At 51.4% G+C, this 26,784-nt stretch overlaps 13 protein-coding genes across 13 annotated transcripts; 7 read left to right on the forward strand and 6 right to left on the reverse strand.

Moving 5' to 3' along the window:
- Positions 1–119: 119 nt before the first annotated feature.
- APUU_61069A (NAD-dependent succinate-semialdehyde dehydrogenase) lies at positions 120–1,774 on the reverse strand (the record flags this gene model as incomplete). Its single annotated transcript, XM_041694370.1, has 4 exons — positions 120–259; positions 307–1,557; positions 1,613–1,700; positions 1,751–1,774. 4 exons carry the CDS (start codon positions 1,772–1,774, stop codon positions 120–122), a joined length of 1,503 nt encoding a protein of 500 aa, XP_041560207.1.
- Positions 1,775–3,675: 1,901 nt separating this feature from the next.
- On the forward strand, positions 3,676–5,766 carry APUU_61070S (amine oxidase; the record flags this gene model as incomplete). Its single annotated transcript, XM_041694371.1, has 2 exons — positions 3,676–4,158; positions 4,204–5,766. 2 exons carry the CDS (start codon positions 3,676–3,678, stop codon positions 5,764–5,766), a joined length of 2,046 nt encoding a protein of 681 aa, XP_041560208.1.
- A 331-nt stretch (positions 5,767–6,097) lies between these two features.
- Positions 6,098–6,668, reverse strand: APUU_61071A (uncharacterized protein; the record flags this gene model as incomplete). Its single annotated transcript, XM_041694372.1, has 2 exons — positions 6,098–6,311; positions 6,379–6,668. 2 exons carry the CDS (start codon positions 6,666–6,668, stop codon positions 6,098–6,100), a joined length of 504 nt encoding a protein of 167 aa, XP_041560209.1.
- Positions 6,669–7,222: 554 nt separating this feature from the next.
- On the forward strand, positions 7,223–7,846 carry APUU_61072S (uncharacterized protein; the record flags this gene model as incomplete). Its single annotated transcript, XM_041694373.1, has 1 exon — positions 7,223–7,846. One exon carries the CDS (start codon positions 7,223–7,225, stop codon positions 7,844–7,846), a length of 624 nt encoding a protein of 207 aa, XP_041560210.1.
- Positions 7,847–7,868: 22 nt separating this feature from the next.
- Positions 7,869–9,569, forward strand: APUU_61073S (uncharacterized protein; the record flags this gene model as incomplete). Its single annotated transcript, XM_041694374.1, has 1 exon — positions 7,869–9,569. The coding sequence occupies one exon, from the start codon at positions 7,869–7,871 to the stop codon at positions 9,567–9,569; it is 1,701 nt and encodes a 566-aa protein (XP_041560211.1).
- Positions 9,570–10,071: 502 nt separating this feature from the next.
- Positions 10,072–11,980, forward strand: APUU_61074S (uncharacterized protein; the record flags this gene model as incomplete). Its single annotated transcript, XM_041694375.1, has 2 exons — positions 10,072–11,800; positions 11,853–11,980. The coding sequence occupies 2 exons, from the start codon at positions 10,072–10,074 to the stop codon at positions 11,978–11,980; spliced, it is 1,857 nt and encodes a 618-aa protein (XP_041560212.1).
- A 702-nt stretch (positions 11,981–12,682) lies between these two features.
- Positions 12,683–15,059, forward strand: APUU_61075S (TPR domain protein; the record flags this gene model as incomplete). The annotated part of the gene is made up of 3 exons (XM_041694376.1): positions 12,683–13,347; positions 13,399–14,106; positions 14,162–15,059. The coding sequence occupies 3 exons, from the start codon at positions 12,683–12,685 to the stop codon at positions 15,057–15,059; spliced, it is 2,271 nt and encodes a 756-aa protein (XP_041560213.1).
- Positions 15,060–15,274: 215 nt separating this feature from the next.
- Positions 15,275–16,720, reverse strand: APUU_61076A (NAD(P)/FAD-dependent oxidoreductase; the record flags this gene model as incomplete). The annotated part of the gene is made up of 3 exons (XM_041694377.1): positions 15,275–15,486; positions 15,547–16,126; positions 16,190–16,720. 3 exons carry the CDS (start codon positions 16,718–16,720, stop codon positions 15,275–15,277), a joined length of 1,323 nt encoding a protein of 440 aa, XP_041560214.1.
- Positions 16,721–17,298: 578 nt separating this feature from the next.
- On the reverse strand, positions 17,299–18,288 carry APUU_61077A (uncharacterized protein; the record flags this gene model as incomplete). The annotated part of the gene is made up of 5 exons (XM_041694378.1): positions 17,299–17,368; positions 17,429–17,516; positions 17,577–17,631; positions 17,685–17,948; positions 18,010–18,288. The coding sequence occupies 5 exons, from the start codon at positions 18,286–18,288 to the stop codon at positions 17,299–17,301; spliced, it is 756 nt and encodes a 251-aa protein (XP_041560215.1).
- A 532-nt stretch (positions 18,289–18,820) lies between these two features.
- APUU_61078A (uncharacterized protein) lies at positions 18,821–21,053 on the reverse strand (the record flags this gene model as incomplete). Its single annotated transcript, XM_041694380.1, has 2 exons — positions 18,821–20,551; positions 20,601–21,053. 2 exons carry the CDS (start codon positions 21,051–21,053, stop codon positions 18,821–18,823), a joined length of 2,184 nt encoding a protein of 727 aa, XP_041560216.1.
- A 22-nt stretch (positions 21,054–21,075) lies between these two features.
- APUU_61079A (uncharacterized protein) lies at positions 21,076–21,549 on the reverse strand (the record flags this gene model as incomplete). The annotated part of the gene is made up of 1 exon (XM_041694381.1): positions 21,076–21,549. One exon carries the CDS (start codon positions 21,547–21,549, stop codon positions 21,076–21,078), a length of 474 nt encoding a protein of 157 aa, XP_041560217.1.
- A 350-nt stretch (positions 21,550–21,899) lies between these two features.
- APUU_61080S (flavin-containing monooxygenase) lies at positions 21,900–23,585 on the forward strand (the record flags this gene model as incomplete). The annotated part of the gene is made up of 1 exon (XM_041694382.1): positions 21,900–23,585. The coding sequence occupies one exon, from the start codon at positions 21,900–21,902 to the stop codon at positions 23,583–23,585; it is 1,686 nt and encodes a 561-aa protein (XP_041560218.1).
- A 751-nt stretch (positions 23,586–24,336) lies between these two features.
- APUU_61081S (uncharacterized protein) lies at positions 24,337–25,219 on the forward strand (the record flags this gene model as incomplete). Its single annotated transcript, XM_041694383.1, has 2 exons — positions 24,337–24,615; positions 24,692–25,219. 2 exons carry the CDS (start codon positions 24,337–24,339, stop codon positions 25,217–25,219), a joined length of 807 nt encoding a protein of 268 aa, XP_041560219.1.
- Positions 25,220–26,784: the final 1,565 nt, after the last annotated feature.

A 26,784-nucleotide genomic window follows, 5' to 3' on the forward strand; every position in this document is an offset into this window, starting at 1 on the left:
GTTACGCACGTTCCATGGTAGAGATAACACGTGGATTTACTGAATGATGAGGATGTTCTGTCTATGTAGATGTACAATTGGAGTAAATTGATTAATTGACTAGGCTACTGATATGACTGCTACAACTTCGAAGCTGCCACGGTCAGAGTGCCTGTTTTGGCAATCAGATACTCCTCAATGGCCACGTCCTTGCCAGCTTCTTTGCCGTATCCAGATGCCTTGATGCCTCCGAATGGAGACTCTGCTGCGGACGAATTTCCTGACTCCAAGTTAGTATAGACTTAAGAACTGGAATCAAAGACATACCCGTGTTCATGCCAATCATGCCGGCCTCCAGGCTCTCCAGCAACCGCCACGTCCGACTGACATCGCGTGTAAAGAAGTACGAAGCCAGCCCCATGCTGGTATCATTCGCCATACGAACGGCCTCATCTTCAGTCTCAAAGCGGTACAAACCAAGCAGTGGGCCAAAGATCTCCTCTTTGGTGGTCAGCATATCCGCCGACATGCCCGAGATGACTGTAGGCTGGAAGAAGTTCCCTCCAAGCCCATCCACATCCAACCTCCTACCCCCCAGTACAACCTGACCCCCCTTCTTAACTGCATCCTCAACATGCCTCTCCAGCTTCTCAATCCCCCTCTGCGTGGTCAACGCCCCCATCGTCGTCCCCTCACCAGCCCCATGCCCAACCCTCAACCTCTTCGTCGCCTCAACAACCATCCCAAGGAACTTTTCATACACCCCAGCCTGCACATAAACACGATTCGCATGCGTACAAGCCTGCCCCGCCGTCCTCCACTTCAACACCATAAGCGCCGCAACAGCCTGCTCCAAATCCGCATCATCAAAAACCAAAAACGGACAATTCCCGCCAAGTTCCAGGGTCACCTTCTTCAATCCCACACTGCAATGCCGCGCAATCAGCTCGCCCACCCCCGTACTCCCCGTGAAGGTAACCTTCCTCACCAACGGATGTTTACAAAGCGCCTCACTCACAGCAGGCGTATGTACATTATCCGTCGTAAGCACATTCACAACCCCAGCAGGAATCCCAGCCTTCAGCGCCAAATCGCCCAGGGCAAGAACACTCAGCGGCGTCTCCGGCGACGGTTTAATCACAACCGTACACCCGGCCGCCAGCGCCGCAGACACCTTCCTTATAATCATCGCGACGGGGAAATTCCAGGGCACAAGAGCCACACACACCCCGATGGGCTGTTTCACGACGAACGTGCGCCGATCAGAGATCGAGGGCTGCGCGATGGACCCGCGTACGCGCTCTGCTTCGCCGGCGAACCACCACGCGAACCCGAGTGCGTATTCGACTTCGCCGAGGGCTTCGGCTGTGGGTTTGCCGGTTTCGTAGACGATGAGTTTGGCGATGTCGGATTTGGAGGCTGCGATGAGGTTGTGCCATTCTAGGAGCTGTTTTGCGCGGGTGCGTGGATTGGTGTGCCGGTAGGTTTGGAATGCGCTGTGTGAGGATTGGATGTGGCCGTCTACGTCGGTGGTGGTGTTTGTTGGGCACCTGGCGAAGGGTTTGTTTGTGCCGGGGTCTGGTGGATATGATGTTGGTTAGAGGTGTTGTTGGTGATGATGGGTTGTGGTTACCTTCGATTTCGAAGACCTGCCCGGATTTGGACTGTACCCAGTTTCCATTGAGGAGGGATGCCTCGTGGAGGAGGGATGGGGTGTCCAGCTATACAAGGAATATTAGCATGCTTTATATCGTAGAGTGTAAAGACTGACCGTGAAGGGTAGAGTTCTCGACATGTTAGGAACAAGTGTAAACCAAGATCAAGCTCAAGAGCAAAACAATATTTAGACTGGCTCTGATATTGGAGAACAGAGAAATATTGTTTGGTTTATTAAAAAGCCCAGATGTAAAAGCGTGGGCGCAGTCCTTTATAGCCAAAACATTGGCCGCACGCACTCGCCTCTCCCTTCCTTTAGGGGCCGGCTGAACGGATCCAACCTTGATACAGATGTCAGAAGACTCTCGAATTGACGCAATTAATGTTACGTACGAGACGCCGTCGTTTGGCTGTGGGTCAGGCTTCTGGTTTATCCTGCAGTACATGCGGCGCTGCTTCCGTCTGATACTTTTTCATTGAGCGATCCTTTTGATTATTGTAATACTTATGGCTATTATTCAGATATTGCTTCCTTTTATGTATAAGTCCTAAATCTGCAACTTGAGTGAATTAGGGTTTTCTACAGTATCGTATTGTCTATCTACGGTCTAGTTTCTGTAATGCTATGTACTATATAAACATGTCTTCACCAACGAACTCGCCACCATCTACTCCAGAGGCAGAGAATTCAAATCCTGACAACGCATCGTGAATAGCACCCGACCAGCTTCAACAAAGCTGTTGCGGACTTGGTCAAAAGTCGCACGAGAGCAGCCCACATGGAATCGCGCATGATATAGCGTGTGTAGAGATGATTCAATTACCGGATTAGACGGCCCAGAGAAGCGAAGAACGTCATTTGGCTCAACTCGGCGTCATTGGGCTCGAAGCTGCTGAATTGCGAGTTGGCGGTGGCCCAGCCATCGATGTTGAGCATTTACAAGGCGATGAAGAGTCCTGTGAATGGTCTGCATTGCTGGGGGATTAACTTCGACAACTGTGTGTCCTGCTGCTGGAAGCTGTAAGAGCAGCGATGGTGGTGTCGATAGCTTGAACGATGGCAGGAGTGGGAGGGACGACACCTAGCAATGCATTAAGTAAACATGTTTAATATTATGATTGGAACATGCCATCCGTCATCATGATACCGACTCTCAGCTTCTTCGTCTTCGCACCATCCTCCAGCCTGTCTGCCAGTCCAGAGGCTGCACGGTGTAGTCGTACTTCCACGGCCTCCGATAGAAGCAGCTCAGTCACAATTTATCTTCGCATGGGCGTGGACGGCGATTTTCCCGTAGGTGTGCAGCATTCTTTCATTCTGAATCTCATGGACGGGCTGGCATGGATTTGTCGACGATGGCCCTGCCAGCCAAGAATGGGGCTTGATAGGCCGATCGAGAGCGGCAAGTCGGGCCGCTCGGTCTTTCCTTTTGAGATGGCTGCAGATAGGTCAGTTAAGGTTAGTTGACACTTGGTGGAGATGGGCGGCCTGTCGAAAGCGGTGCTGGAAATAATCAAATGGAGGAACAGGATCAGGCAGACTTTCCAGGCGAGACCTTCCTTTGGGGGACGAGATTAAAGCAGGGGAGATAACGCGGTGAAATATGATGCCGTTAAGGGATACGAGGAGACGCAGCTCGGTGCCGATAGCAAATCAAGAGCCTGCGGTGTCCGTTTGCCCGGGTCTAGACAAAGATGAGAGCTATCTACTGCATTTCACGTCAGTACTCAAGGCGTATAAGCTTAACCTTTAGAGATCTGGTGGAGTGAAGCCGTGGAGATACCCCGGGTATGCCTAACCTTAGCGGACAGACCCACTGAGCCCCCGTCTATTCTTTACCTTAGCAGATGCTGGCAGTGTCTGCGCCTTCTGGAGACATTGTCACTAACGTTACTGTGCATGCAGTAATGCGATATCTATTGCCACTCGTCACCAACGCCGGTTCCCTACTTAAGCCTACAATTGCCAGTTTGTCTTCACACCTCAAGTTATTTTAAACAAGTCCTCTCCATGCTCTTTCCACCTTGACTTATCATATAATGTCTCCCATGCATCCCCTCGACCCCCTCTCCCCAGCGGAGATCACCAGAGTCGCCGCCATCGTGCGCGCCCACTTCCCCGGCGAGGCCCCGGCCTTTCGCTTCATCACTCTGAAAGAACCGGCTAAGCAGGAAATGCTGCCTTTCTTGGAGAGCGAGCACAAGGGTCTCCCAGCCACCACCCGGCCTGCGCGTCTTTCCCGTGTGCAGGTAGTACTGCGCGGCGAAAATGGTGCGAACAAGCTGATAGAGCTGCAAGTCGACCTGGACAGCAAACAAGTCGTCAAGAGTGAGCATCTCGTTGGAAGACACTCTTACATCGACCCTGAATATATGAAGCTGGTCGAGTCGGCCTGTCTTGCAGACTCGCGTGTACAGGAGGAGATCAAGAAGCTGAAACTGCCTGCTAGCTCTACGGTGGTCGTTGAGCCGTGGGCGTATGGCACAGACGGCGTTAATGATATGTCGGAGAGGGTTTCAATGGTACGCCTTTATTTGATTGCCTGATTAGTTGCTAACTTATTGTAGTGCTGGTTCTATTTGCGCCTTCTTGATAACCCCGATGCCAACTACTATGCATATCCCCTGGATCTCTGCGCAGAGGTGTCTGAACAGTTGAAGGTCACCAAGATCTACTATCTGCCCTCATCTCAAGACGAGCGCATCAGCGACCAGCCCCGACCGTTTGATGTCAACAAGATCCACTCCACGGTGGACAGCGAGTACCATCCCAGTCTGCGGCCACCTCCTCGCCAGACCACCAAGCCCTATCAAGTTGTCCAGCCCGACGGTCCCTCGTTCAGCTCGCAGGGGAACTTGCTGTCGTGGGAGAAGTGGACGATGCGCGTAGGGTTCAACTACCGTGAAGGCCTCACACTGCACGACATCCGGTACGACGGACGCAGCCTGTTCTACCGTCTGGCCCTGTCCGAGATGTTCGTGCCCTACGGTGACCCCCGGTCTCCCTATCCCCGCAAGGCCGCCTTCGACTTGGGCAGTGATGGCGCCGGCGTCAACGCTAACAACCTCCGTCTTGGATGCGACTGCCTGGGCCTGATCAAGTACTTCGACGCCTGGCACAACACCTCGTCTGGCGAACCACTCAAACTCCCCAACGTCGTCTGCTGCCACGAACAAGATGACGGCATCCTCTGGAAACACACCAACTTCCGCACCCAAAACGCCGTCGTCGCCCGCTCGCGCATCCTCGTCCTGCAGACCATCATCACCGTCAGCAACTACGAATACATCTTCGCCTTCCAGTTCGGCCAGGACGCCTCTATCCACTACGAAGTCCGCGCAACAGGCATCCTCTCCACCTGCCCCATAAGCCTCACCGACAAAGTCCCATACGGCACCATCGTCGCCCCCGGCGTTCTAGCCCCCTACCACCAACACCTCTTCTGCCTCCGAATGGACCCCTGGATCGACGACAACACACAAAACTCCCTCCAAGTCGAAGAATCACATCCCATGCCCATCAACGACCCAGCAACCCACAACCCCTTCGGCGTCGGCTACAGCACAACATCCCAAATCGTGCCCGAAGAGTCCGGCCTCGACCTCGACTTCACCAAGAACCGCACCTTCAAAATCATCAACGAGGCCTCCATCAACCCCATCACCAAGACGCCCGTCGGGTTCAAACTTATGCCCGCATACAGCCAAATGCTTCTCTCCCACCCGGACTCCTACCACGCCAAACGCTCCGAGTACGCAGAACACGCCGTCTGGGTTACACGCTACGACGACGAAGAGATGTTCCCAGCCGGTCGGCACACGATGCAATCTCTCGGCGGGGAGGGGATCGCCTCAGCAATTGAGCGCCGAAGAAACGACGCCGGTGTGAAGACAAGTGTGCGGAACGAGGATATCGTCGTCTGGCATACCTTTGGGTCGACTCATAACCCGCGCATCGAGGACTGGCCGGTTATGCCGATGGATAGGATGGTTGTGGGGCTTAAGCCGGTCAATTTCTTCAAGGGGAATCCCGGGCTGGATGTGGCCCCGTCTACGCAGGAGAGGAATCGGAGTGTGCTTGTTGAGGGGGATACGCTGCAGTCGTCGTCGGATGCGTGTTGTCGGTTGTAATAGAAAAGCTTTCTGAGTAGAACTAGGAATTCTATCCTATTGTGGTGTTTATATTAGACATTGAAATATAATAACACCCGAAGTTGATGCACAGTGATGCATCCGGTGTAGAAGATATGTAGACGAGAAAACTTCTAGAGCGATAATATATAACCATGCGTCTTCATCTTTTGATAGAACCAACAACCAATTATTAGATAAGCAAAGTTAATCGTACTTACCAGGTGATTAAGTGTCAGGCAATCAGGCAACGAATGATGAGTACTTACAAGTGTCGCTATACAGTCTTAAATGTTCCTTGCGGCCGTCAGTTGAACTGCCTTCCACCAGGCTAGACGGGCTTTAGAACACCCAAAACCCCCTCTAGTTGAGTTATTTCATTTTGAAGGGCAGCACGTCTCTCGGAAATCTCTAGAGTCTCTCCAGCCACGCGCTGCACAGTCTTGGCGTCCAGTTCTCCCACAATTTCAGTAGTGAAGATAGTGTCCCTGAGCCCTTTCAAGATAATACCTTGGACAACGAGTGCGTTCACATAGCCCACAAAACTGAACACGGTCGTCTAGATCTGATTAGCGTGCTTAACAGAGCGCAAAAGGAGGCGCGGAGACCTACATTGTAATACCGCTCTGTATGATCAATGACGCGTCTGGAATTATCCGATTCCGGAGACACATGAACTTGGGGCACGGAAGATGAAGCTTCGTCGGCTCGAGCATCATGCGGCGCAAGAGTGAAACCTGCTCAATGGATTCGAGTACAGAACTTTTACCACTGCTTTGATCTCCGACAACGACGAGTTGTGGAATTGGTATCTCATTTGTCTTGAGATCAAAGTGCCGGAGAGTATCGATGGTGTCGAACAATGGTTTGGTTGCAGGATCCTCGTTAAAGGTGTTCACCATGATATTGGTGTCCATATTTACTTGAAAAGGCCGTAGAATGCAGCTTGTCTGATCAAACTGGCTGGACTCGGCCGGGTACCTATAAACCCGGAGTCGACTTCAGCCTCATTCTGAGACACGTAGACTGACTGAGCTGTCTCCCACAAACTTGGAATACAGCCTTTGGGCGGCTCGCAATAACAGGGATCTGATTCGTGCATGGTGCTATGATCATGCACGGCTGCGGAATATGGCACAGTGAAAGCCCCCTGCACTGCATCCATTGCCCTCCAGTATGCGACACCTGGTTGGCTGTAGTTGCCTATTCGCAATTGACCTTCAATGTGTCAGTATCTCGCTGGCTACAGGTGTCACTTCAAGCGTCATCTTACATTATATCCAGGGTATCCAACCAATGCAGAGTGGCAGCCGGTGCTTGATCCTTGTTCCGCGAGCGGGGAAGCGTTCTTAATCCGCAAAAGCAAAGAACGCCAGTTTGAGTTGAAATAATCCCTCCCTTAGCTATGGGCCAGGGCCTCTATCCTCGTGGGGAAAGCCTCACAGCCGCTACAACAATGTCAGAAGAAATGGTGCCCCTGACTGGGGAGGGACGGGGTGAATACAACGCCCCATTTCAAGTGACCATCGATGCAGGCGCCGCCACGTCTGGGATGATCAATTTCTCGGTAAACGCATTGGCGCGGATTTCTAATGCCGGGATTGACCATTTTGCCTATGGGGTTTGCGTGGTGGTTGGCAACACGATCTGCTGTACCCCAAGCGGGTTGCAACGATTCTATACTGCGCTGAGCACCGCCCCCGTCCACGCCAGTTTCCAGAATATCCTCTGGTTCGGATTCGGACACAAAAGCCCAATTCAAATCCTCACAGGGACCGAGTCAGGATGCAGGTTTGCTGCTCTAAGCGCCTGCCTGACTGAGGTATACTCGGTTAATGTAGCCGGTAGCATAATGCTCGAGTTCACTCGCAAAGTCATGAGACAAGTTTCCGAATCCCAACAGACTGCGCTGCCATCTTCACTGCATATGACATCGCTCGTTGAAAAGTGCGCTGGGATTTTCACTGCCAGCAGCTTCCCACTTTGGGCGGAACAATACATGGCTTTTTGTCGGACAGCACGCCTGGCGACATGGTTCCAACCATACTCGACGAACGCGTGGAGTAGCAAACATCTCTGATATCGCCGATGCGTTGCATGCCATGATGGGTCTTCGTACAGGCCCCACGAGACACCTCACCTTCATCGGCGTTGCAGATGCGGCACTGGTTGCGGCAATTGGCGCCTGGCTCCTGGATCTGAAGGTTATCCTCTACACAAATGAACGCCAGGAAGACCGCGACGTCTGGTATCGGAACTTTCCGGACGATGAGGAGCCGCATTTGACAGTTATCCACTCGCGTCAGCCAGGGGGGTCTGCAGTAGTCCAACGTAGTCGAACCATCCAGATCCCTGATGCAACTACTCTCTTCAGATCGCACTCGGAGCTGAAGCCTAGCCACAACAATGTGGTAAGCGGCCGTGTTCCTTGGGATAATGCCTTGTACCGAACATTTGGAGACCATATGACTTTCTTGCGGTCCTCAAGACAAAAGTCTTTCGGGACAGCTCTCGGTAGTGCCGCTCGGATCTTCTCCGCGCTGAATAACGGTGACCCAGCTGTTCCAATGAACTGGCTGCGAGCTAGGAACACGTACTTCCCTGCCAGCTATGGGATGGACTTCGTTCATTTCTCAGGAGACCGGTTCCCGGAGCTGGCGGTTGCAGACCTGCAGAGAGAAATGATGGAGGCTGCTAGCGCTGCAACATATGAAAATGCCTGTACAGCCTTCGAGAAAGCACTCAGCGACTTGTCACTCGAGTGCTCCTGTAAGTCTTGCTGTCGAATTCATGGTCGCAGTCAGGAGAGCACTATGGGCCAAGGACACCACAGCCCCCAGCGCTGTTTAGTGGCTCTTACCGCTGCGATTATTAGACTTATTCGCGGCCTCTCGGGTATCAACTTGGTAGACGGTCTGCATCCCAGCAGGAAAGGCCTGGAATATATTTACAGGCTGCAGCAGATTCGGGTGGAGCGGGCAAGGGGCTCCCCGAAGTCTAAAGGGTCCGCACTTGTTGATGTTATCGTGGAGCACGGAATTCGAGATCTGATATGGACCGATGCCTCGCCACTCAGATTCGCCGAGTACGTCTTTTTAGGGACCCCTTTCGCGGACGAGCCAGAGGAGCCAGGGATATCCGCTATCTCCCGGGACGGTTTGTGCTTCTACCTTGGTATTCTTAAGAACCCACTTGCAGAGGATCCAGTGGCCTTGTGTTGGGTTACTGTAGTTCCTGGTCACATCCAATTCGAAGGACGCTTATACGGCCGAGTGAATGAGAAGGCAACGGACCTATACAATAGGGGCGTCCTGCAAAAACGGCCTGCCGACTGCGTTCCCTCCAAGGTGTTCCGCAGCCTGGATCGGTGCGCGGGAGGCAACGTAATGCTAAATGTGACTGACAGTGTCACGCAGGACCGCCGGCCAGCACTAGAGGTCGCTTTTGAAATCTTGCAAAGTGGCAGGCGCCAGGATGTGGTTGGGCCTTGGAGAGTCGTGCACACAATACCTCGCGGGCTCGGTCTCATCAACTGCCGTGATGATGGCTGCGAGGACTCGAAGGTAGCGACCGGTGATCTTAATAAGGCCATTGGGCATACGCCGATGCAGACAATCACAATCGGTAATAGCAAAGTCTCGTTAATCGAGGATAGTCCTATTTCCCGACTCCTGGTGACCGCTAATTGTTGGGAGCCGCTGATCCAACGGGAAGAGTGTTTATCATGCGCCGTGTGGAGTGGATGCAAGCAGGGATGGAACGCTTTCGCTGTCCTGTGCAAGCTGCCACACCCCCAACAATAGGATCTTCAGTCGTACATTGTTAATGGTTGTAGGTAGAAGTCTTTCTTTTGGTAGAACAAGAAGTTAAAAACACCGAATCATCAAACTTGGTTGAAATGCAAGACGATACGACGACTATATATAATACCCCGTTCGACGAAGAAAAAGCTTCAAAGATGGTATATCAATATGCCTCGGCCTTTGGATAGAACCGACAAGTTTCAACCGCAAAGGAAATGAAAATATCTAAAATCCATCATATTTCATTTCATAAGAGAGTCGTGTTAGGCGACGAATCTTCGCCGAGTGTATTCGGCGAACGTTGAGCTCCGCCGAGTTGATGCAAAAAATGACTACAAACTCGGCCAACTGCAACATAATATTAGTTACTGCAGTTGAGCAGATTTTTACGTCAAGGCTTCTGTTATGAGTCAAAAACTGTGATGGTCGGGGACTATATAGAATATAAGCTTGTAAGACAACCCTGCTTGCCTGCCCATGTCCAACTCCGAAAACCAACAAGATGAAAACCAACAATGAACCAATAATATCTCAAAAGTTCAACGAGGTCGGAAATGTCGACATACGTGCAACCAACACCAGCCCCTGCGAAACCAGTGAACCAGATCTGGAAAGACGAAACGAACCCATAGAATGCCCTAACAGTACCACGGTGGAAGCCCTCAACAAGGTGCTGTACCACTCAGGACATGCCGGACTACTCCTCCTCACCATTATCGTCATATCGCTAGGCCTGACACTATTCGCCTACGCACTAGACGGGGGAATCACGCCGCAGTTCGACATAATCGCCGCCTCGTCATTCAACATGCACGCACAGATCGGGGCAATAAACACCGCAACATCCATCATCAGCGGCGTCTCCAAACCCGTCATCGGTAAACTGGCCGATCTCACCTCTAGACCGACAACATACGTGATCGCGCTCTTATTCTACATGGTCGGGTACGTCATCGCAGCCAGCGGCACGCATTTCACGGCGTATATCATCGGCGTCGCCTTCACGGCTGTTGGCAAGGCAGGGATTAATCTCCTTTGCCAGATTGTTGTTGGTGACTTGACGACCCTGCAGTGGCGTGGTTTCTGGACAGGGATGACTATCGCGCCGTATCTGGTCACGACATTCATTACGGGGTTTATCTCTGATGGGTTTGTTCCGGATAAGTGGCGCTGGGGGTTGGGCATGTTTGCGATTATGATGCCGGTGCTTCTTATACCGGCCATTTGGGCGTTGTATGGTGTGCAGTATCGGGCCAAGCGGTTGGGATCTGATATTGGACACGGGTCAAAAAAGGATGGCATGCTGTATACTATCTGGCAGGGCCTTGTCGCAGTTGACGTCCCTGGTGTGATATTACTGGGATTCGCGTTCGCACTTATCCTGCTCCCACTGTCGCTGGCACAGTCCGCACACGGAGGCTGGACGAATGCAAGCATGATAGCCATGGAAGTGACAGGGTTCGTCATCCTCGCCCTCTTCATCGGCTACGAGCTATGGATTGCACCAAAGCCCATAATGGCACGAAACATCATCCAGAATAAAGTCTTCCTGGCTGCGCTGGGCGCCAATCTCTTCGACCAAATGACCACGGCTGTCTGGAACAATTACTTCTCGTCGTATATATACGTTATCAAAGACTGGCCGAATTACACCTGGACAGTTTTCACAGGGGTGCAGAACCTCTCCCTCACCGTCTTCAGTATCATCAATGGCCTGATGATGGCCAAATTCCACCGTTACAAAACAATGATGATTGTCGGTGCAATACTCAAAATCGTGGGCTACGCCATCTGCTTCGACAGCCACACCCGGAGCACACAAAACACCGCAACGCTTGCCATTTCACAAATCCTGCTCGGTGTCAGTGCCTTCACAGCCCTAGGCTCCCGCGTAGGCGCAATGGCATCCGTGCCGCACCAGGACATGGCCTCAATCCTCGCTGCTTATTTCCTGTGGACATATCTCGGCACATCCGCCGGGTACGCCGTCGCATCAGCAATCTGGACAGATAAGATGCTGAATTACATGCGGGCGGAAACACCGCCCGGAACGTCGGAAATTGTGCTCAGAGCTATTTACGGGTCGATCAAAACGCTGCGTACCGAGTATGCACCCGGGGATCCGATTAGGGACGGGGCAATCCGGGCGTATACGCGCACGAATGGGATTATTCTTCTTGTTGCGGTGACTGTTACGAGTTTGTCGTTGGTTTGTTCTTTGTGCATGCCGAGTACGTTCCTTCTTTATACACGGGTGAAGATAATGTGCTGACTTAGTTGTAGATTACTATTTGGGGAGACAGCAGAATGCCGTTACGAATACTGGGCTTGATGGCTCTCCTGTTGATATTACGTCTAGGGGCAAGAAGGAAGAAGCTGGACAAGAAGATCGCTCTAGGGAGCTGTCCTAATCACTATATGTAGTGGTATAGCTCTAGTGGCGACCGTCGCCTGCTTGGAATCCCCACTATGTTATACGCTGTATTAGAATACGAGAGCAGATCAATGACTTATTTTTTAATGTAAACGCAGCAAACGGGATAACGAGGGGATTCCCTGTTGTAACGTAACGGTCGAGTCGATTCCCTTTTCGTTTCATTTGAACGCCTCCGATGCGTTGGGTGGTACCGCCCTTCTTGACTACACCTGTTAGCATTTCCTGGAGCAAGCCGAAAATGAGTGACGATTTCGACCTTTGTGGGCATATTTGTTATGCCTTTGGCAGCCGTTCAGACCATGTTCGCAATCAAGAATATTTGCTGAAGCCAATGGCGCTGTACGTTGACTATTCGACACGAGAACCAAGGTACCACAGGAGACACCAGTTATTCCTTTGGGTGTGGATATCATCGACATTTTGAACTTGCGTGGCAGCTGGACGCAGCCCTTCCGCCTCATAGGTGAAGCGGTGCAGGGATGTCTACCAATACAATGCGGTTGCATGGTTCATGCCAGAAAGTACTGCATACCCCCCCGCTTTGACAACACAGACATCCTTTCTGTCCAAGCCAGAGGGACTTCTCATCTTCATATCATCAGCAGACAACCACTGCATTGTCAGAAAGTTGGCCATTCAGCAAGTACGCCAGTCCTTTACCGGTTCACCTCGCAAAATGGATATACACGACGTCTCTCAGATGGAGGAATACCGGGCAGTCCTACAGAAACAGAAACATTCTCTCCAAAATGCCCAATCTCGCAAGGGTCAGACGCCGAAGCCGACCAGGTCTCGCGACGATATCATAATGGAGTTCATGTTTAGCCGAATGCTGGCCAGTAATAGACCTACTAACACGCGTGATATTCACTCCTCGTTTGTGCCTCCAGCCTACCCACCATCTGTCGCTGCATTGAGTACCCTGAAAAGGATACTAATCAGAGATCTCACCCTCGAAACATATCATCGTGGATTCTACATTCTGCTAAGAGCAGTCACACCGATGGACAGAATGACTGCGGTGATGACCGTGGTGGAAGATGAAAGAGGAGATGTTGTCATGTTACAGTTGTACAACCAGGAGAAAGAGCTCTCGACCGATGGCCGTCTCGTGGAAGGAACAGTGATACTCGTGAAGGAGCCTTACTTGAAGGTCATGGCTGATGGGAACTACGGAATGCGAGCTGACCATCTCTCCGATATCAGATTCCTGCCAGACCATGATTCTTTGATACCGTTGGCATGGGGAGGTCAGCGAGCAATGGATGCATCAGCCAATTATTACAAAATCAGAGGCAACAACTGTTTCAACAAGAATGAGCACCATCTCGCTATCGATCAGTAAGTATTTACCGAAAAGGATGTGGGAGAGTACGGCTGATTGTAGTGTAGCTATTCCAGGGCTCTGAGTTCCTCCCCGACTGCCGACGAAGCCGTCACAATCCGGCTCAATCGCGCCCTGACTTATCTCAAGACTCACCAATTTGACGCCGCCCTTCATGACGTCGAAGTCGTCCTATTGGCCGATGAATGCTCTGAAAAAGCCCTCTTCCGCAAGTCCCAGGCTCTTTATCATCTCGCCAGATTTGAAGAATCGTGCAAAGTCCACCAAGTGCTCTGCAAAGCATACCCTAACAACACTGCCGCAAGAGCCGAGTTCGATCGCGCCACTTCCCGACTCGCAGAACAGCAAACTGGAAAATACCCATTCAAGTACCTGCACCGAGAGGCAAGGAAGCGTTGCCCGCCGCTCCTGGATCGCGCAACATATATCGGCCCTGTCTCTGTCAGGCCAACTGAGTCTCGCGGACGAGGATTATTCACGACAGAAGCCGTCCGAGCCGGTGACCTATTGCTTTGTGAGAAAGCGTTCGCGTATGCCTTTGATAACGAAGGTACCGACACTCCGAGCAATCTTTCGATACTCATGAACACGGAAACGGACACGATCACAAAGGGTACCCAGGCAGAACTTATCACCCTGATCGCCCAGAAGCTTTACAAGGTCCCGACACTTCGATCAACATTCATTGATCTTTACCACGGCTCATACAGCCCTGTCGATACCGCAGAAGTGGACGGTACGCCCGTTGTCGACACGTGAGTTCTAAACACCAGATATATTGCGTCCCAACGGAACAGCTAACATGCTCAGCTTCCTCATCGAGCGTATAATGTCGCTCAACTGCTTCGGCTGCGGCTTATCGTCCCGTGAATCTCACATTCGCACCATGAAAGAAGCCGAATCGCAGCTAGAGCCCACCAAGACCGAGACCTTCCACTCCTGCGGTGTCTGGCCTCTGGCATCATATATAAACCATTCCTGCAACAGCAACGCTCGCCGCTCTTTCATCGGCGATATGATGATCGTGCGCGCTACACGAGATCTGCCCAAGGATACCGAACTGGTTTTCTGGTACAAGGCGCCCCTCGATAATACCTCTAAGGCGAAACAACTGAATCTAAAGCATTGGGGCTTCAGGTGCAGCTGCGAGATCTGCCAGGATTCCATTGAAACCGAGGAGAGCGATCTGATGAAGCGAAGGAGACTCACCGCGGACTTGGCGAATGCCTTCCAGTCCCTAGGAAAATCCCGCAAGCCAAACTTGGTTATTGCTCGGATTGAAGACGTCGTTTCTAAACTCGAGGAAACGTATCGCAGGCTAGCAATCGAAGTTCCCCGTGCTGGTATTTGGAAGGCGTTTTCGAGTCTAGCGGCTTTCCACGCCTCCCGAGGTGTCTCAGAGAAAGCTGTTGATTTTGCACTGAAGACTTTGGAGTCACTGGGCTACGTACTGGAAGGCGGGAGACTTCCGCGTAGATCTGGTGTGCGGCTGTGCGTTGTGAAATGGGGTCTTATGATGGACGGTCTTGTTGGGTGTTGGATGATTCTCTGCAGGGCGTACTGCGATGTAGCTCCTGAACTGGCAGATCAGGCAGAGGACTACGCTAGGACTACCTATAGGATGTGTGTTGGCGAGGATGAGACTTTTGGGGATACGTACAGCCGCTTCTCGAAGCGCACGGATGGATTTCTTGTTCGGGGGGAGTAGGAGGATGTGGGATGTACGGCTTTGTGGTATCTGGACTCGGTCGAGCAGCATAGAAAGCTTCAACAAGGGAGATGGCCTTGAAGACGTTTGATATTTGTTGGAGCTGCTACATTGACGATCAGACACCTTACATAGGGCACTGGAAAATTCGGCCATGGTCAATACTGCCATGCGGATCCAGACGTTGATATTGTGCCAATGTTATCGATTTTTGATTACCCATCCAATCTCTCCTGGGTCGTCCTCATACATTCAGGGACACCAGTTTCCTCAAATGAGATTCCCTCTGTGATCATCCGTGCAACCCCAAGTGCCGCCAGGAACGCCATGGTCATACCTCCCCCATTGTACCCAGCAAGAACATACTGACCGGACGTGCCAGGGACCTTGCCAATATGGGGTAGGCTGTCTGTCGTAACCCCCATTACTGTGATTTATTAGCACGTCTCTCAGACTATCATAAATCAATAAAGAAGATGTTCCTTACTCCCCGTCCAAACACTCTCCGTCGTAGCACCACTACCCTCCCACCCCCGGAAATGGCGCTGCATGAGCCCATCGAAATAGTGTCTCGCCGGTTCAATCAGCGTAGAATCATCGTAGACATCATACCAAAGCTCCCTCTGTCCCTCGTACGTCCATTTCCCGCCACCTACGACAATACCTCCATCCGGTCTGGGATTCAGATAATCAACCCGATTGGGTGCATAGCGTATATTGTACGTATTCGATAGATACGGCGGTGGACGTGCTGTATCTGGTGGGACTGTGATATGCGAGGCGGTCCCTTTAATAGGTGTAATGACATTTTTATACTGCGGCAATAGACCAGCGGTATATCCGTTTGTCGCTAAGACTAATGTAGGCGTTTTGACGTCTCCGCGGTTGGTCTTCACGGTATATCCGCCGTTGTGAGTCGTTTCGATGGCAGTGACGGGTGTGTTTGTTTGGAGGTTCGCATTCCCTGTACTCAAGACGCGCTCCAGAAGTTGGGTCACGAATTTATATGGCCAGAGTGATAGAGCGGGCGTGCTGAGGGCTGCCTTTGCCCCGTCGATAGAAGTAATCTGGTATATCATAACTGCTGTTAGTTATACGCCTTTCCACAGCCGAATCCGGGGAAAGCATACACGCTCTGCAAACTTCTCCCCGACATATCCAACATCCTGCATAAGAGGGAACCCATCCTCCAACAGCTCCTCAAACTCCCTCGTTATGACTCTGGCATCGTCTTCCGTTAACGGCACATCGAAACTGCGTCTCAATTCTGCTTCGGCGTCGATGTTCTCCTTTTCAATCACTCGCTTGACGGCGTAGATATTCGCTCGCACGAACTCTGCAATATCCCCGGCGTTGGATCTCCCATGAGCCTGGATAAGCCCTCCTATCGTGGAAGGTAACTTCTTGATATGTCCGCCGTTGCGGCCTGTCGCTCCGGAGCAGACCTGCCGTGCTTCGAGGAGGAGGATGGATGGTTGCCGTGCTTCACCGTTCTTCTTGATACTATTAACGAGATGATAAGCTGTAGAGACGCCAGCGATACCGGTGCCGATGATGACAATGTCTGTTTCGGTTGGCAGGTGTGCCGTTGAGTGGTGTTCATCCAGCCAGTGTCGATCGCTGCGCCAGTATGATGCTGTTGAGTTTGGGACTGGGAGCATTGTATCTGGAGTTGTGATTCTGGGACCACAGTCTATTTTGATCGATGAACCAAAAAGAGGGGGAACGCAGCTGCCTGGTGGACTTTGGCGGGGTTTTATACGTCCCGGGCTATATCCCCTAGCAGAGTATGACTACATGTAATGAAAAGAAAGTGGGATCTAATTGGGCCACTTGGGCAATGTGGAAGACGCTGGAATTCGGAGTTCGGAGTTCGGGGTTGTTGCACCTGGAGTGGTACGAGCTTGTACCTAGCGATGTTATGGGGATCCATACAATGAGACTACTCGGTTTATTTATACAGGGGATGTATGCTGTACATCTATGGGCCATGGTTCTTCAAACTGCTCCCAGCTCTCCTTGAAAATAGGATTGTCCTATGCCCGACGATTTCCATTCTTCATATAGCGAACGGCGCTATGAGGAAGGCATGTCAGTATATGGGCACCAGGAGGAGAATCAAAACCAACCTTTCGACCATGACCGGTAATTGTAAATAGCAATTCCACCACGACCACGCCCACCACGTTCACCACCCTTTCGGCCAGGGCATGGCCCCTTGTGCCGGCGCCTACAACCCCTACAGTAGGGGATACACTCCCCCTCGTGGGAGAGCCCACCACAGCCCTCCTTCGGGCATTTGCCCCGTGCTATTATTTATTAGTACCTGAACCTCATCAATGCAGCATGGATATATCACAGGTACTTACGTTCTTTTCTGGCCTTCCATACAATATGGGATGCACTTCCCCTCGTGTGAGAGGCCACCGCAGCCAGGCCTGGGGCATTTACCCCGCGCTAGTATTTATTAGCACTTGAACTTAATCAATATAGTATAGATATATTGCAGGTACTTACATTCTTTCTTAGCCTTCTTTGAAGGCGGGGAGGAGGCAGCAGCGGCTGGCTCTAGCTGGACAGATAATTAGTATATGTGTACTGTAGCAGTCCTGGTTCAAAGCATACATTTTCCCCGGTCTGGGCAGCGGGGGCAAGGGCCGCAAGGGCCAAAAGGAAGGCCACCACGGCGGCCACGTCGGCGGCACTGGCGGGAGCGGCATAGGCGCCCGGGCAACAGGGGTGGCTTCGTGTCCGCAATATGCTTGAGAAAAGATTGAAATGGCTTTGTGAGAGCCGTCGAGGGGCGGCCAGGGCGGCCAGGAATTCCACAACCGCAGCAGGGTCGGCGGGAGTGGCGGGAGCGGGGGGATCGGGGGCGACCTCGGCGGGCTGATTATAAGATTAGCATTTTGAACACCACTGGGTCAGATTCACGCCATATAAGACTTACCTCGTTGGTGTTAGTTGGGCTGCTGCCGGGGGACAAGGCTAGGTATCTGGTAAGTATTATCCACTCGTATGTTTGCACTCGTGTCACATACAACTTCGTTCGCCGACGAGCAGGGGGGAAGGGGAGAAGAGACGTCGCTGATAGCCATGGAGGATGGGGGGACAGTCTCCTCGGAGTTGGGGGTGCGGTTGGGAGAATGTTCGTGACTGAGTTAAAGAATCGCTTGCTATGTGCAATATTAGGAGCCCATTCAATTAAGGCATCATACAAGGCGTCCATTACTTACATTGCCGCTGGCGGCGGGTAGGGACGAGGGTTTGAACAGGGGACCCTGGTCGCTGAGGGCCTTTGAATCAGGCTGGTGTCTCAAATTGTGAGGGTATAATATATCGAATAGCGTGCCCGATGGGAGACGGTTGAAGAGATGGGAGACGGTTGAAGAGATGGGAGATGGTTGAGGAGATGGGAGATGGTTGAGGGGAGAGATTCTTCATGACGGCAGGAGACTGAGTGTGCCTACTAAACAGGAAGGAGCGCTCCATGGCTGGAACATGGAAGGAGCTTTCTTACCAGGTAACCACAGATTCGGTCGCGTTTTCCATTTTTGTTGTACTGCAAAGTTGAAACACTTGGATACTGCGAAAGCTCAGCTCGCCCTCCCGCTGCGGTATTGCTCTTCCTTTATTGAGAACGAGACCATCCAGTATACAACCTAGATGGACGAGAATTGCACAACTATTCCTTATCAGGGGCAGAGACTTTGCTCTTTCAGAAGAGTGGGCACTTTGTCAGGATATCTCGGTTTTTCAGACTATCCTGTTGCCGGAGGAGAATGCCAGTGTTGCCCAGCATTCGACCGAGACACGGACCGTGCCGTTGACAGAAAACGAGGTACATCGTTTAATTGTCGCGGCAAGACCTGCCGGCCGGCCATGTCCGAATCAAAGCCACACGAGACACCACAGTCGCCGAGCGTCTCTCCATCTCTCGAGTTCGTCGGGTGCGGATCGGCGTTCGGGAAGGGCGAACACATAACGGAGGCGTACGATCCTTGCAATATCGGATCGAGAGAAGGGAACATATCCCCGGCAAGATCCCAAGAGTTCGTATTGTGCGATTGGGAATCGGGTGGACGCGGAAATCTCCGTGTTAAACCTTCGCCGTCTTGTCTACTCTGGCAGTATGCTGCTCGTACCATGAGTTTTGATAAAGGTCGCCAGATGGTTCTGCTCTGACTCGTCGCGTCCTTTTGCCACTCTTTGAATATCAGACTTATAGAGGGCCATGCACGCTCTATTGTTGAGTTTTCCCTGCCGTAGCACATCTCAGACAAGACAAAGGCAAATGCGTGCCAAGGTATTTGGGTTTGGAATTCCCACTTCCACCTTGAGAGCCTAGCATCCATCTGCATAGTATGGCTAAGTTCAATCATCTCGATTGCATGGCAAATGATCTTGTCTCGTACATCAGAAGGGAACGAGGCGATCTTCTGTCCCTTGTCCAGCGGCTGGTGTATAATTAAGGTCAGCTTAGCAACGGAAATGCGGACAAACTTGATGCAGACCCACTGAAGGGCCGAATTGGCATTAAGGTGGCAGATGTATCGCTCATTTAGCCGTCTGTCCAGATTTTCAACAAGAGATTCACGCTCTTCAATTGATTGAAGCGCAGGGCAGGGACTCCCGGCAAGATGATAAGTCAGTCGGCGTGTAGCCAACGCCACCTCGCATTGCAAGAGAAAGTAAGTTAACTCCGTATAGCCAAATCGCTCTTGCGGTAGGTCTTTGCGGAAGGGGCCGACATCTTCGTCGTTGATATTCAACGGAAGCCGAGTGTCGTAAAAGACATCATGCAGCATAGGATCCGTGCCCTGATCTTCTGCCGTTTGAACATCGAGTATACAAATACACCACCACACACGACGGCGCATCTCCACCTCGAATGGCTCAAGTCCAAAGGCTGAGCCGTCCCGATGTAAACCCAGGCCAGTGGCAAGACGGATAACAAGAGGAGTCATTGTCCAGGCAAACCTTGTCTCTCCTAGCCCACGTAGCCCCTTTAGGTAAAGAACAGCAGCCTGGAGCAGATTTAGGTTCTTGGAAGTCGTCAGACCTGCCTTCGCAAGCCCCTGTTCTAGAGCAAATCTGAAGTGGCTGGTTACTGCTTCTCTGCTATCCTCAAATTCCACGAGACATTCGTCTGCACTCATGCTGACCGCAGCTGAGAAGTACACCGCAAAAAGCAGACACTCAGAAACTTCATCCAAGACATCCGGACAAACTTGATAGCATTGAAAAGCCAAGTTGACGGTCTCCGGGTGTAGGACCATTACAAGAGGGGCCACATTCTGTTCATATTTATGCCACAAAACAGATATCTGTCTCGCGGACGGATGATAATTCGCTAGCGAGTGCGCAACAGAGTTGAACCCGAAGAGGAAGCAGTCGTTCTGGTGGTAGTTACTTGGTGGGCTACTGTCTGGGGACAGATATTCACCAACACTGCGATACGACGGCTCCAGTAGCTCATGCAGCTCGTCGATCTGATGCCATTAACAACAAGAAAGGCCAAGACGAGGTTGAGAAGCATACCTGGTCACTGAGGCTCGCCCATAGCCGATTACTTATATAGCGACCGCATCCATGGTCAACCACTAGCCGTCCAAACTCCTCTGGGGTGCCCTGTTTCCGTGGTACCACCCGTGGATCTGTATCGAGGTATGGGCATTTTTCAATCGTTGTTGTTTGACCACTGCGAGCCGCGGTAGACCGCACGGCGTCCGCGTCTGAGTACATGGGATTCCGAAGGTCACGAACTAGATCTTCTAGTCGTCTTAGTCGGTAGCCAAGATCGGTTCTTGGTGACTCGCGAATCTTGCGTAGGTTTCTTGCTGGTTCCGGGAAAACACAAGTTATGCCTGTTTTGACGCAGTTGAGGCATGGGTCTCTCCTGTTGCACCTGACCTTCCTGTGGCGGCAACTCGTGCAGCTCAGTTGTTGCAGCTCGGGGGATCGAGAAGCTGGTGGTGTGAGTGCGTTCTGCATGGCGGATTTCTTGCCTGTGATTTCAGTCTTTGCAGGTCTGCGGCTCCAGGTGTAGTTGGGTGCAGAGAGGGTCAGAAGAAGTTATGTTTCCCGTATAGATGTGCCTTTCAGGGTATGGAATATCATAGAAACCGCTTTCTGCTGTAGCTCCAGTCTGTTCGTCTCTCTTTGTCTTTTCGGGTTCTTGGAAGAAGGCAAATTGGATGTCAGGCACAAACATTCCCCCGGGCAATTCTGGTTCTCTGGCTGGACCCACTGGATGGGCCATTTTATTTCTCCAGCAGATTCCGGACTTCGGACTTCGGACTTCGGTCTTGCCCTCTGCGGAACCAGATATCTGCTTCAACTGTTCACTTCCTGGCTGTGGATCCGTCCTCTTCGCTTCGATTGACTCATCCCCTGAAATGACAACAGCAATATCGGATATTAGGTTATCCCACGTCGACCGTTCCCGCCAAGGCTTTTGCCATATTACGCTGAAGCTCTGCTGGAACATGGTCGGCATTTCCTGCTGCAGTGTTGGGGGAGAGACAAGGGAGTGTCCAGTCGTCCAGTCCTCCGACGTGCTTGCGACTCACACCCCACCAGAAGCCACAAATCTAGCAGTTTCGGAGTGCATTGGAAGACAGGTCTCGGGCTCAGGTACGGGAGTCCGACAGCGAACACCGCTCCCTTTACCCCATCGAACTTGAGATTCGGTGACCAAAGTCCCGGTGATACTATGTGTCTTGCATGCTCGAAGAATGCTATATAAAGTCGAACGCAACTGCAGCTGGGAATCTCCTTCAGACATCATTCCATTACTATTCCAGCAAAACGTCTACTCCTCATCAATTTCTCGACACCATGGGATCCGCATCAGAGCAACAATTGGACGTGCTTATCGTCGGCGCCGGTTTCAGTGGGATTTGCCAGGCATACAGCCTGCGTAACCTCGGGCTGTCCGTCAAAGTCATTGACGCCCTTCCGGATGTTGGAGGTACCTGGCTCACCAACATCTATCCTGGAGCTTTAAGTGATACGGAGAGCTTTGTCTATCGTTTCTCTTGGGACCGGGACGACCAGAAGGCTCAACCGTGGAATCGCCGCTATCTTCGACAGCCCGAGATCTTGGCATATCTCAATCGCATCGTCGCGAAGCATGATTTACGCAAGTACATGCAGTTCAACACGGAAATGTTGTCGGCGACGTGGGATCAGGGGACTAGCACATGGGCCGTCCAGACCAGCACGGCAGAAGTTTTCCGGGTCCGCTATTTCATTCCTGCGTTGGGTGTCTTGTCTAAGGTGTACCTTCCTGACATCCCGGGCGTCTCCACCTTCAATGGGTGTTTTACGCACTCGTCCAGTTGGCCGAAGGATCTCGATGTGAGAAACAAGCGTATCGGAGTTATAGGCTGCGGTGCGAGTGGCGTCCAGATCATCACCAATACTGCTCCTATTGTCAAATCGTTAAGGGCATTTATTCGTCACCCGCAGTTCACGGTGCCTAACAATGATAGACCCATTTCGCCTGCTCATATGAACTGGCTCAATGAGAATTACGATCAGATATGGGAGCAAGTTCGGGACTCATTTTCTGGATTCGGCTTCGTCGAGTCCAATCGTCCTTTTTTCTCCGTCCCCCCCGAGCGACGTCACGAATTACTGGAGGATCAATGGAACAATGGCAACGGGATGCATTTCCTACTGGAGATCTTCAACGACATCGTCACGAACCAGAAAGCAAACGAGGAGGTATGCGACTTTCTTCGTAGTAAGATTCGCTGCATTGTGAACGACCCTGAAAAGGCGCGCAAGCTTATCCCCGATGAGCTCTTTGCGCGCCGCCCCGTTTCGAACGATGGGTACTACGACACCTTCAATCGCGAGAATGTGTCAATTGTGGACCTGAAAGAGCAGCCCATCGTGGAGGTCACTCCTGACGGTATCCGGACCGGAGACGGCACCCTTCACGAACTCGACGTGATAATTTTTGCTACCGGGTTCGATGCCATTGAAGGCAATCTCATGCGCGTCAATATCACTGGCTGCGATGGCAGGAGTCTCAAGGATGTATGGGCTGCTGGACCAAAGGCTTATCTTGGAACTTTCGTATCTGGATTTCCGAACATGTTCATTGTCAACGGTCCACAGTCGTCCTTTGGAAATGTTCCGCAATCGATTCAAGCAAGCGTCGACCTTATCACTTGTGCTATTCAGCAAGCAGAAACAGCGAGGCGCGATTTAGGCGCGATGGGCATCGTCGTTGCCACACCAGAGGCCCAGGAGGGGTGGGACCACCTGTGCAGGGAACTAGCCAAAGGGAGCATTTTAAGCAAATCGAAGTATTCCTGGCTTAACGGAGGCAATATCCCTGGTAAGCCAAACAGCGTGAGGGCTTATTTGGGCGGGCTCAATAGTTATAGAGCCGAGTGGAACAAAGCTGTGAATGAAACTTGGGAAGGCTTTGAGCCGCTTTCCTCGCCGTTGGTTGGAAACTCGTCTGCACACGCCAAACAACGTTCTGAGAATTTCATGTGTCCCCCCTAAGTGCTATGGTGGCTTCCTTGGCTAATGCTTGCGCGGTGGACACTGTACAGTGTCAATACTTGTGAATATCTGGGTTTGTCCTTCCATTTCTATACTGCTTCACCCTAACTCTAGAAAGCAGTACAAGCACTAGCCATGTAGTTAGTACAATTATATATTAACTAATCCAGGCCCTTCGAGTCGCGGAAGATCAACTGAAAAACCACGAATAGCATGTGGGGAATAACACTATGCAGATCAAGGCCAAGAATCTCCAGGGCTTGACATTTCTCTTTTCTTATCAACTTTCTCTCCCAGGGTATGTTAGTCAATATAATTGCCATCTTACCATCTCAACTACAATGGCGTGGTATCCGGCCTGCTTGTGGAATCCGTTGTTTTGCTATATTATGCAATTCTTGCATGTTAAGCGCATGAGTCGTGGGATCGCCGCACTGCCCGCCACGGGGCTGAGCACGAAATCTGCCTGGCAATCGCAGGAAGAGACAAGGCTGCCTCTTATAGGAGCGGATCCTAACTACAATTGGGAATTTGTGCGAAGGCTGATCAATCCTTAGATCGCAGTAGTACACTTGGCCGGCACTTCGAGTAGAATAATCAATACTCGTCTCGGTTAACTCCAATTTCGGCCCCATTCTATGTTTATTAGTTATTGCCCAGTCTCCCAGTGCCAATTCCAACTCTCTTCTCGCGATGATCTTCATGGCCGTCCCCTGTCACACTCACAACTCACAACCCCCTCAACAACACCATGCGACGACGTCTCTTCCCCCTCCTCCTCAGTATCAGCCACCTGCTCGGGGCGTCCGCTGACGATGTTACATGCTATAAACCCGACCGAACGAGCCGCACCTTCAATGGAACGATCCTGTGCAACAGCGTCGACGGCGCGGTGAGCATGTGCTGCGGATGGAACGATATATGCCTCCAGAACGGCCTTTGCAAAACGAAAATAGAGCCGACAAACTACTGGCGGAATATGTGCTCGATATCCTCGTGGCCGGAAGTGGGCTGCTTAAATGCTTGTACGGTATGTATCTGTAATAGCATTTCGCTGCATATCCTTGGCTTTCCCGTTGGAGCTAGGGCTAATGGTATATTCATAGGACGAGACGCAGATTGACGAATTCGGCAACGCAGTGATGACCCCCTGTGACGGGACGGACTACTCGGAGACCTGGTGCTGCGGCGCATCGAACGAGTGCTGTGGAACAGACGCCGCGATCACTGTTCCTGCGAATATCTACGTGTCCCCATCGTTATCACCTTCATCGTCAACCAGCGCATCGCCCACATCCCCCCCACCCAGTACGAGCTCTGGCTCAGGCGCGGAACCTTCACCGGAGCCATCGTCAGAATCATCAGGCTTGTCGACCGGAGCGAAAGCGGGTATCGGTGTTGGTGTTGCGGCAGGTGTGATTGTTGTGCTTGGGTTCTTTGCATTCTTCGTGATTCAACGGCGACGGAAGAAGGCGGCGATTGCATCAGGGACGTTCGGCGGCTCAGCAGGACTGGGTGCAGTTCCGGGGGTTCCTCAGGAGCTTGGACAGACTGCGGTGTATGAGAAGCCCGCAGATAAACCAAACACGAGGTATGAACTGCCCGCGGAACAATCTACCGTGGCAGATCGATAGAATTTGTGGCAGCAAGGAGTATTCAGGAGCATGGTTTTGCGAGACATTAATTCTATGGTCTTACTGTATATATAATGCCCTCACCTATTAATGTTGATCAAAAATAGAATCCCATCCTTGTGAATAATTTATGGATTTATGTTGTCCACATGAATCACAGATGGAATTCCCATATAACCTAAACGAGCTGAACACGAGTTGAACCGGCAAATGAAGGGTAGTAAGTGCTCATTCCCATGTCTCACCGTATTCTCTTTGACTGGCTTTGTTCAGCTTGGAGGCTCCTACGACGCACTTGTCATAAGGAGCAGTAACCTCAACCATCAATCCGAGAGCGCCATGGACTGTCACAAGGTAAGACCAATCATGACTGGGATCTATATAGGATGACGACAGAACAGGGAGCCAACGCGAAACAAGCTGAGAGCAAATAGGATTCATCGGAATCTCCCAGATTGGGAAATTTAGTCTATGTCCGCTGAGATATTTCCACGACAGCAGCTACTAAGGAGGCTTTTGCCTGAGAAGAGGGTAGGCTATGCCTTCTATTCTGTAACCAGCTAACAACTAGGCTAAATCTCTATATCCAGCTCTGCTGGTATACTGCTACTTACAGCTGTTTTAGGTTGAGAATCTTATTTTCGATAAGAAGTGTAGTCTGACTAGGGTAATAATCTTAGATCTTCTTATTAATATTAGGCTCGCTTAACTATATCTTAAGGTCTGGGTAGCTCCTACTTGAGTCTTGACGCAGACGGACGAGATTCCCCAGTAACCCGAAGGGAGCCCGCAAACTCATAACCAATTGGATTTCAGCAATGACATCGCCCTTGGCAATTGTGTGAATAGTTAGTGACTTCGTATTGGATGAATGGACGAGTTGATTCCAACTCTCGGATTTACCTGTGCTCCTATGCTTATGATGTGGATTCGTCTTGGACAATTTCGCACCCCTTTCGTCTTCGGAGAGTCTGCAACCGTCACCGGCTTTCTTCAACTTTGCTGTTTTTCTCGATGGGCTCACCCTTCAAACCACATCCTGCCCGACAGTCTTCGGTGCATTCCTTGGTGGGTTGGGGATCTTCTTTCCAGGAATTGCCCTTGCTATCGTAGTTCAGTCCTTCTGGCGTGTACTACGCAAGAGGAAGTATGTGCTTGATTTTCTCCGCGGTGTGAATGTATCAGCTGTAGGGTTGGTCTTTACAGCTGTATACCGGCTTTGGGAAATAGGGTATTTAAGCCCGCGGGAACGTGATGGGCAAAGTTTGGCGAAGGAGCCCTGGTGGGTTGTTGTGGCTGCTGTTACTTATGCTCAGAGTGCGTGGTTCAAGGTTCCGCCTGCGGCTGCGATATTGCTAGGGGCTGTGCTTGGGTTGTGCTGGTATGGAGTCGTTGTTCCTGCCTGGTAAGTAGCTTACTAAAAGGTGAGTGACTCGCAGTTAAAGAGTAAGTTAATCAGTTCGACAGATACGCCTCGCCGAGCCGCGGTATAATTTCAATACTGAATTTTGTATCTTGCAGATGCTTTGTAATTGAGATATGTAGGTTCTGTACGGTAAGGACTG

Source organism: Aspergillus puulaauensis, chromosome 6 (genome assembly GCF_016861865.1).
Source record: "Aspergillus puulaauensis MK2 DNA, chromosome 6, nearly complete sequence".
NCBI lineage: Eukaryota > Fungi > Ascomycota > Eurotiomycetes > Eurotiales > Aspergillaceae > Aspergillus > Aspergillus puulaauensis.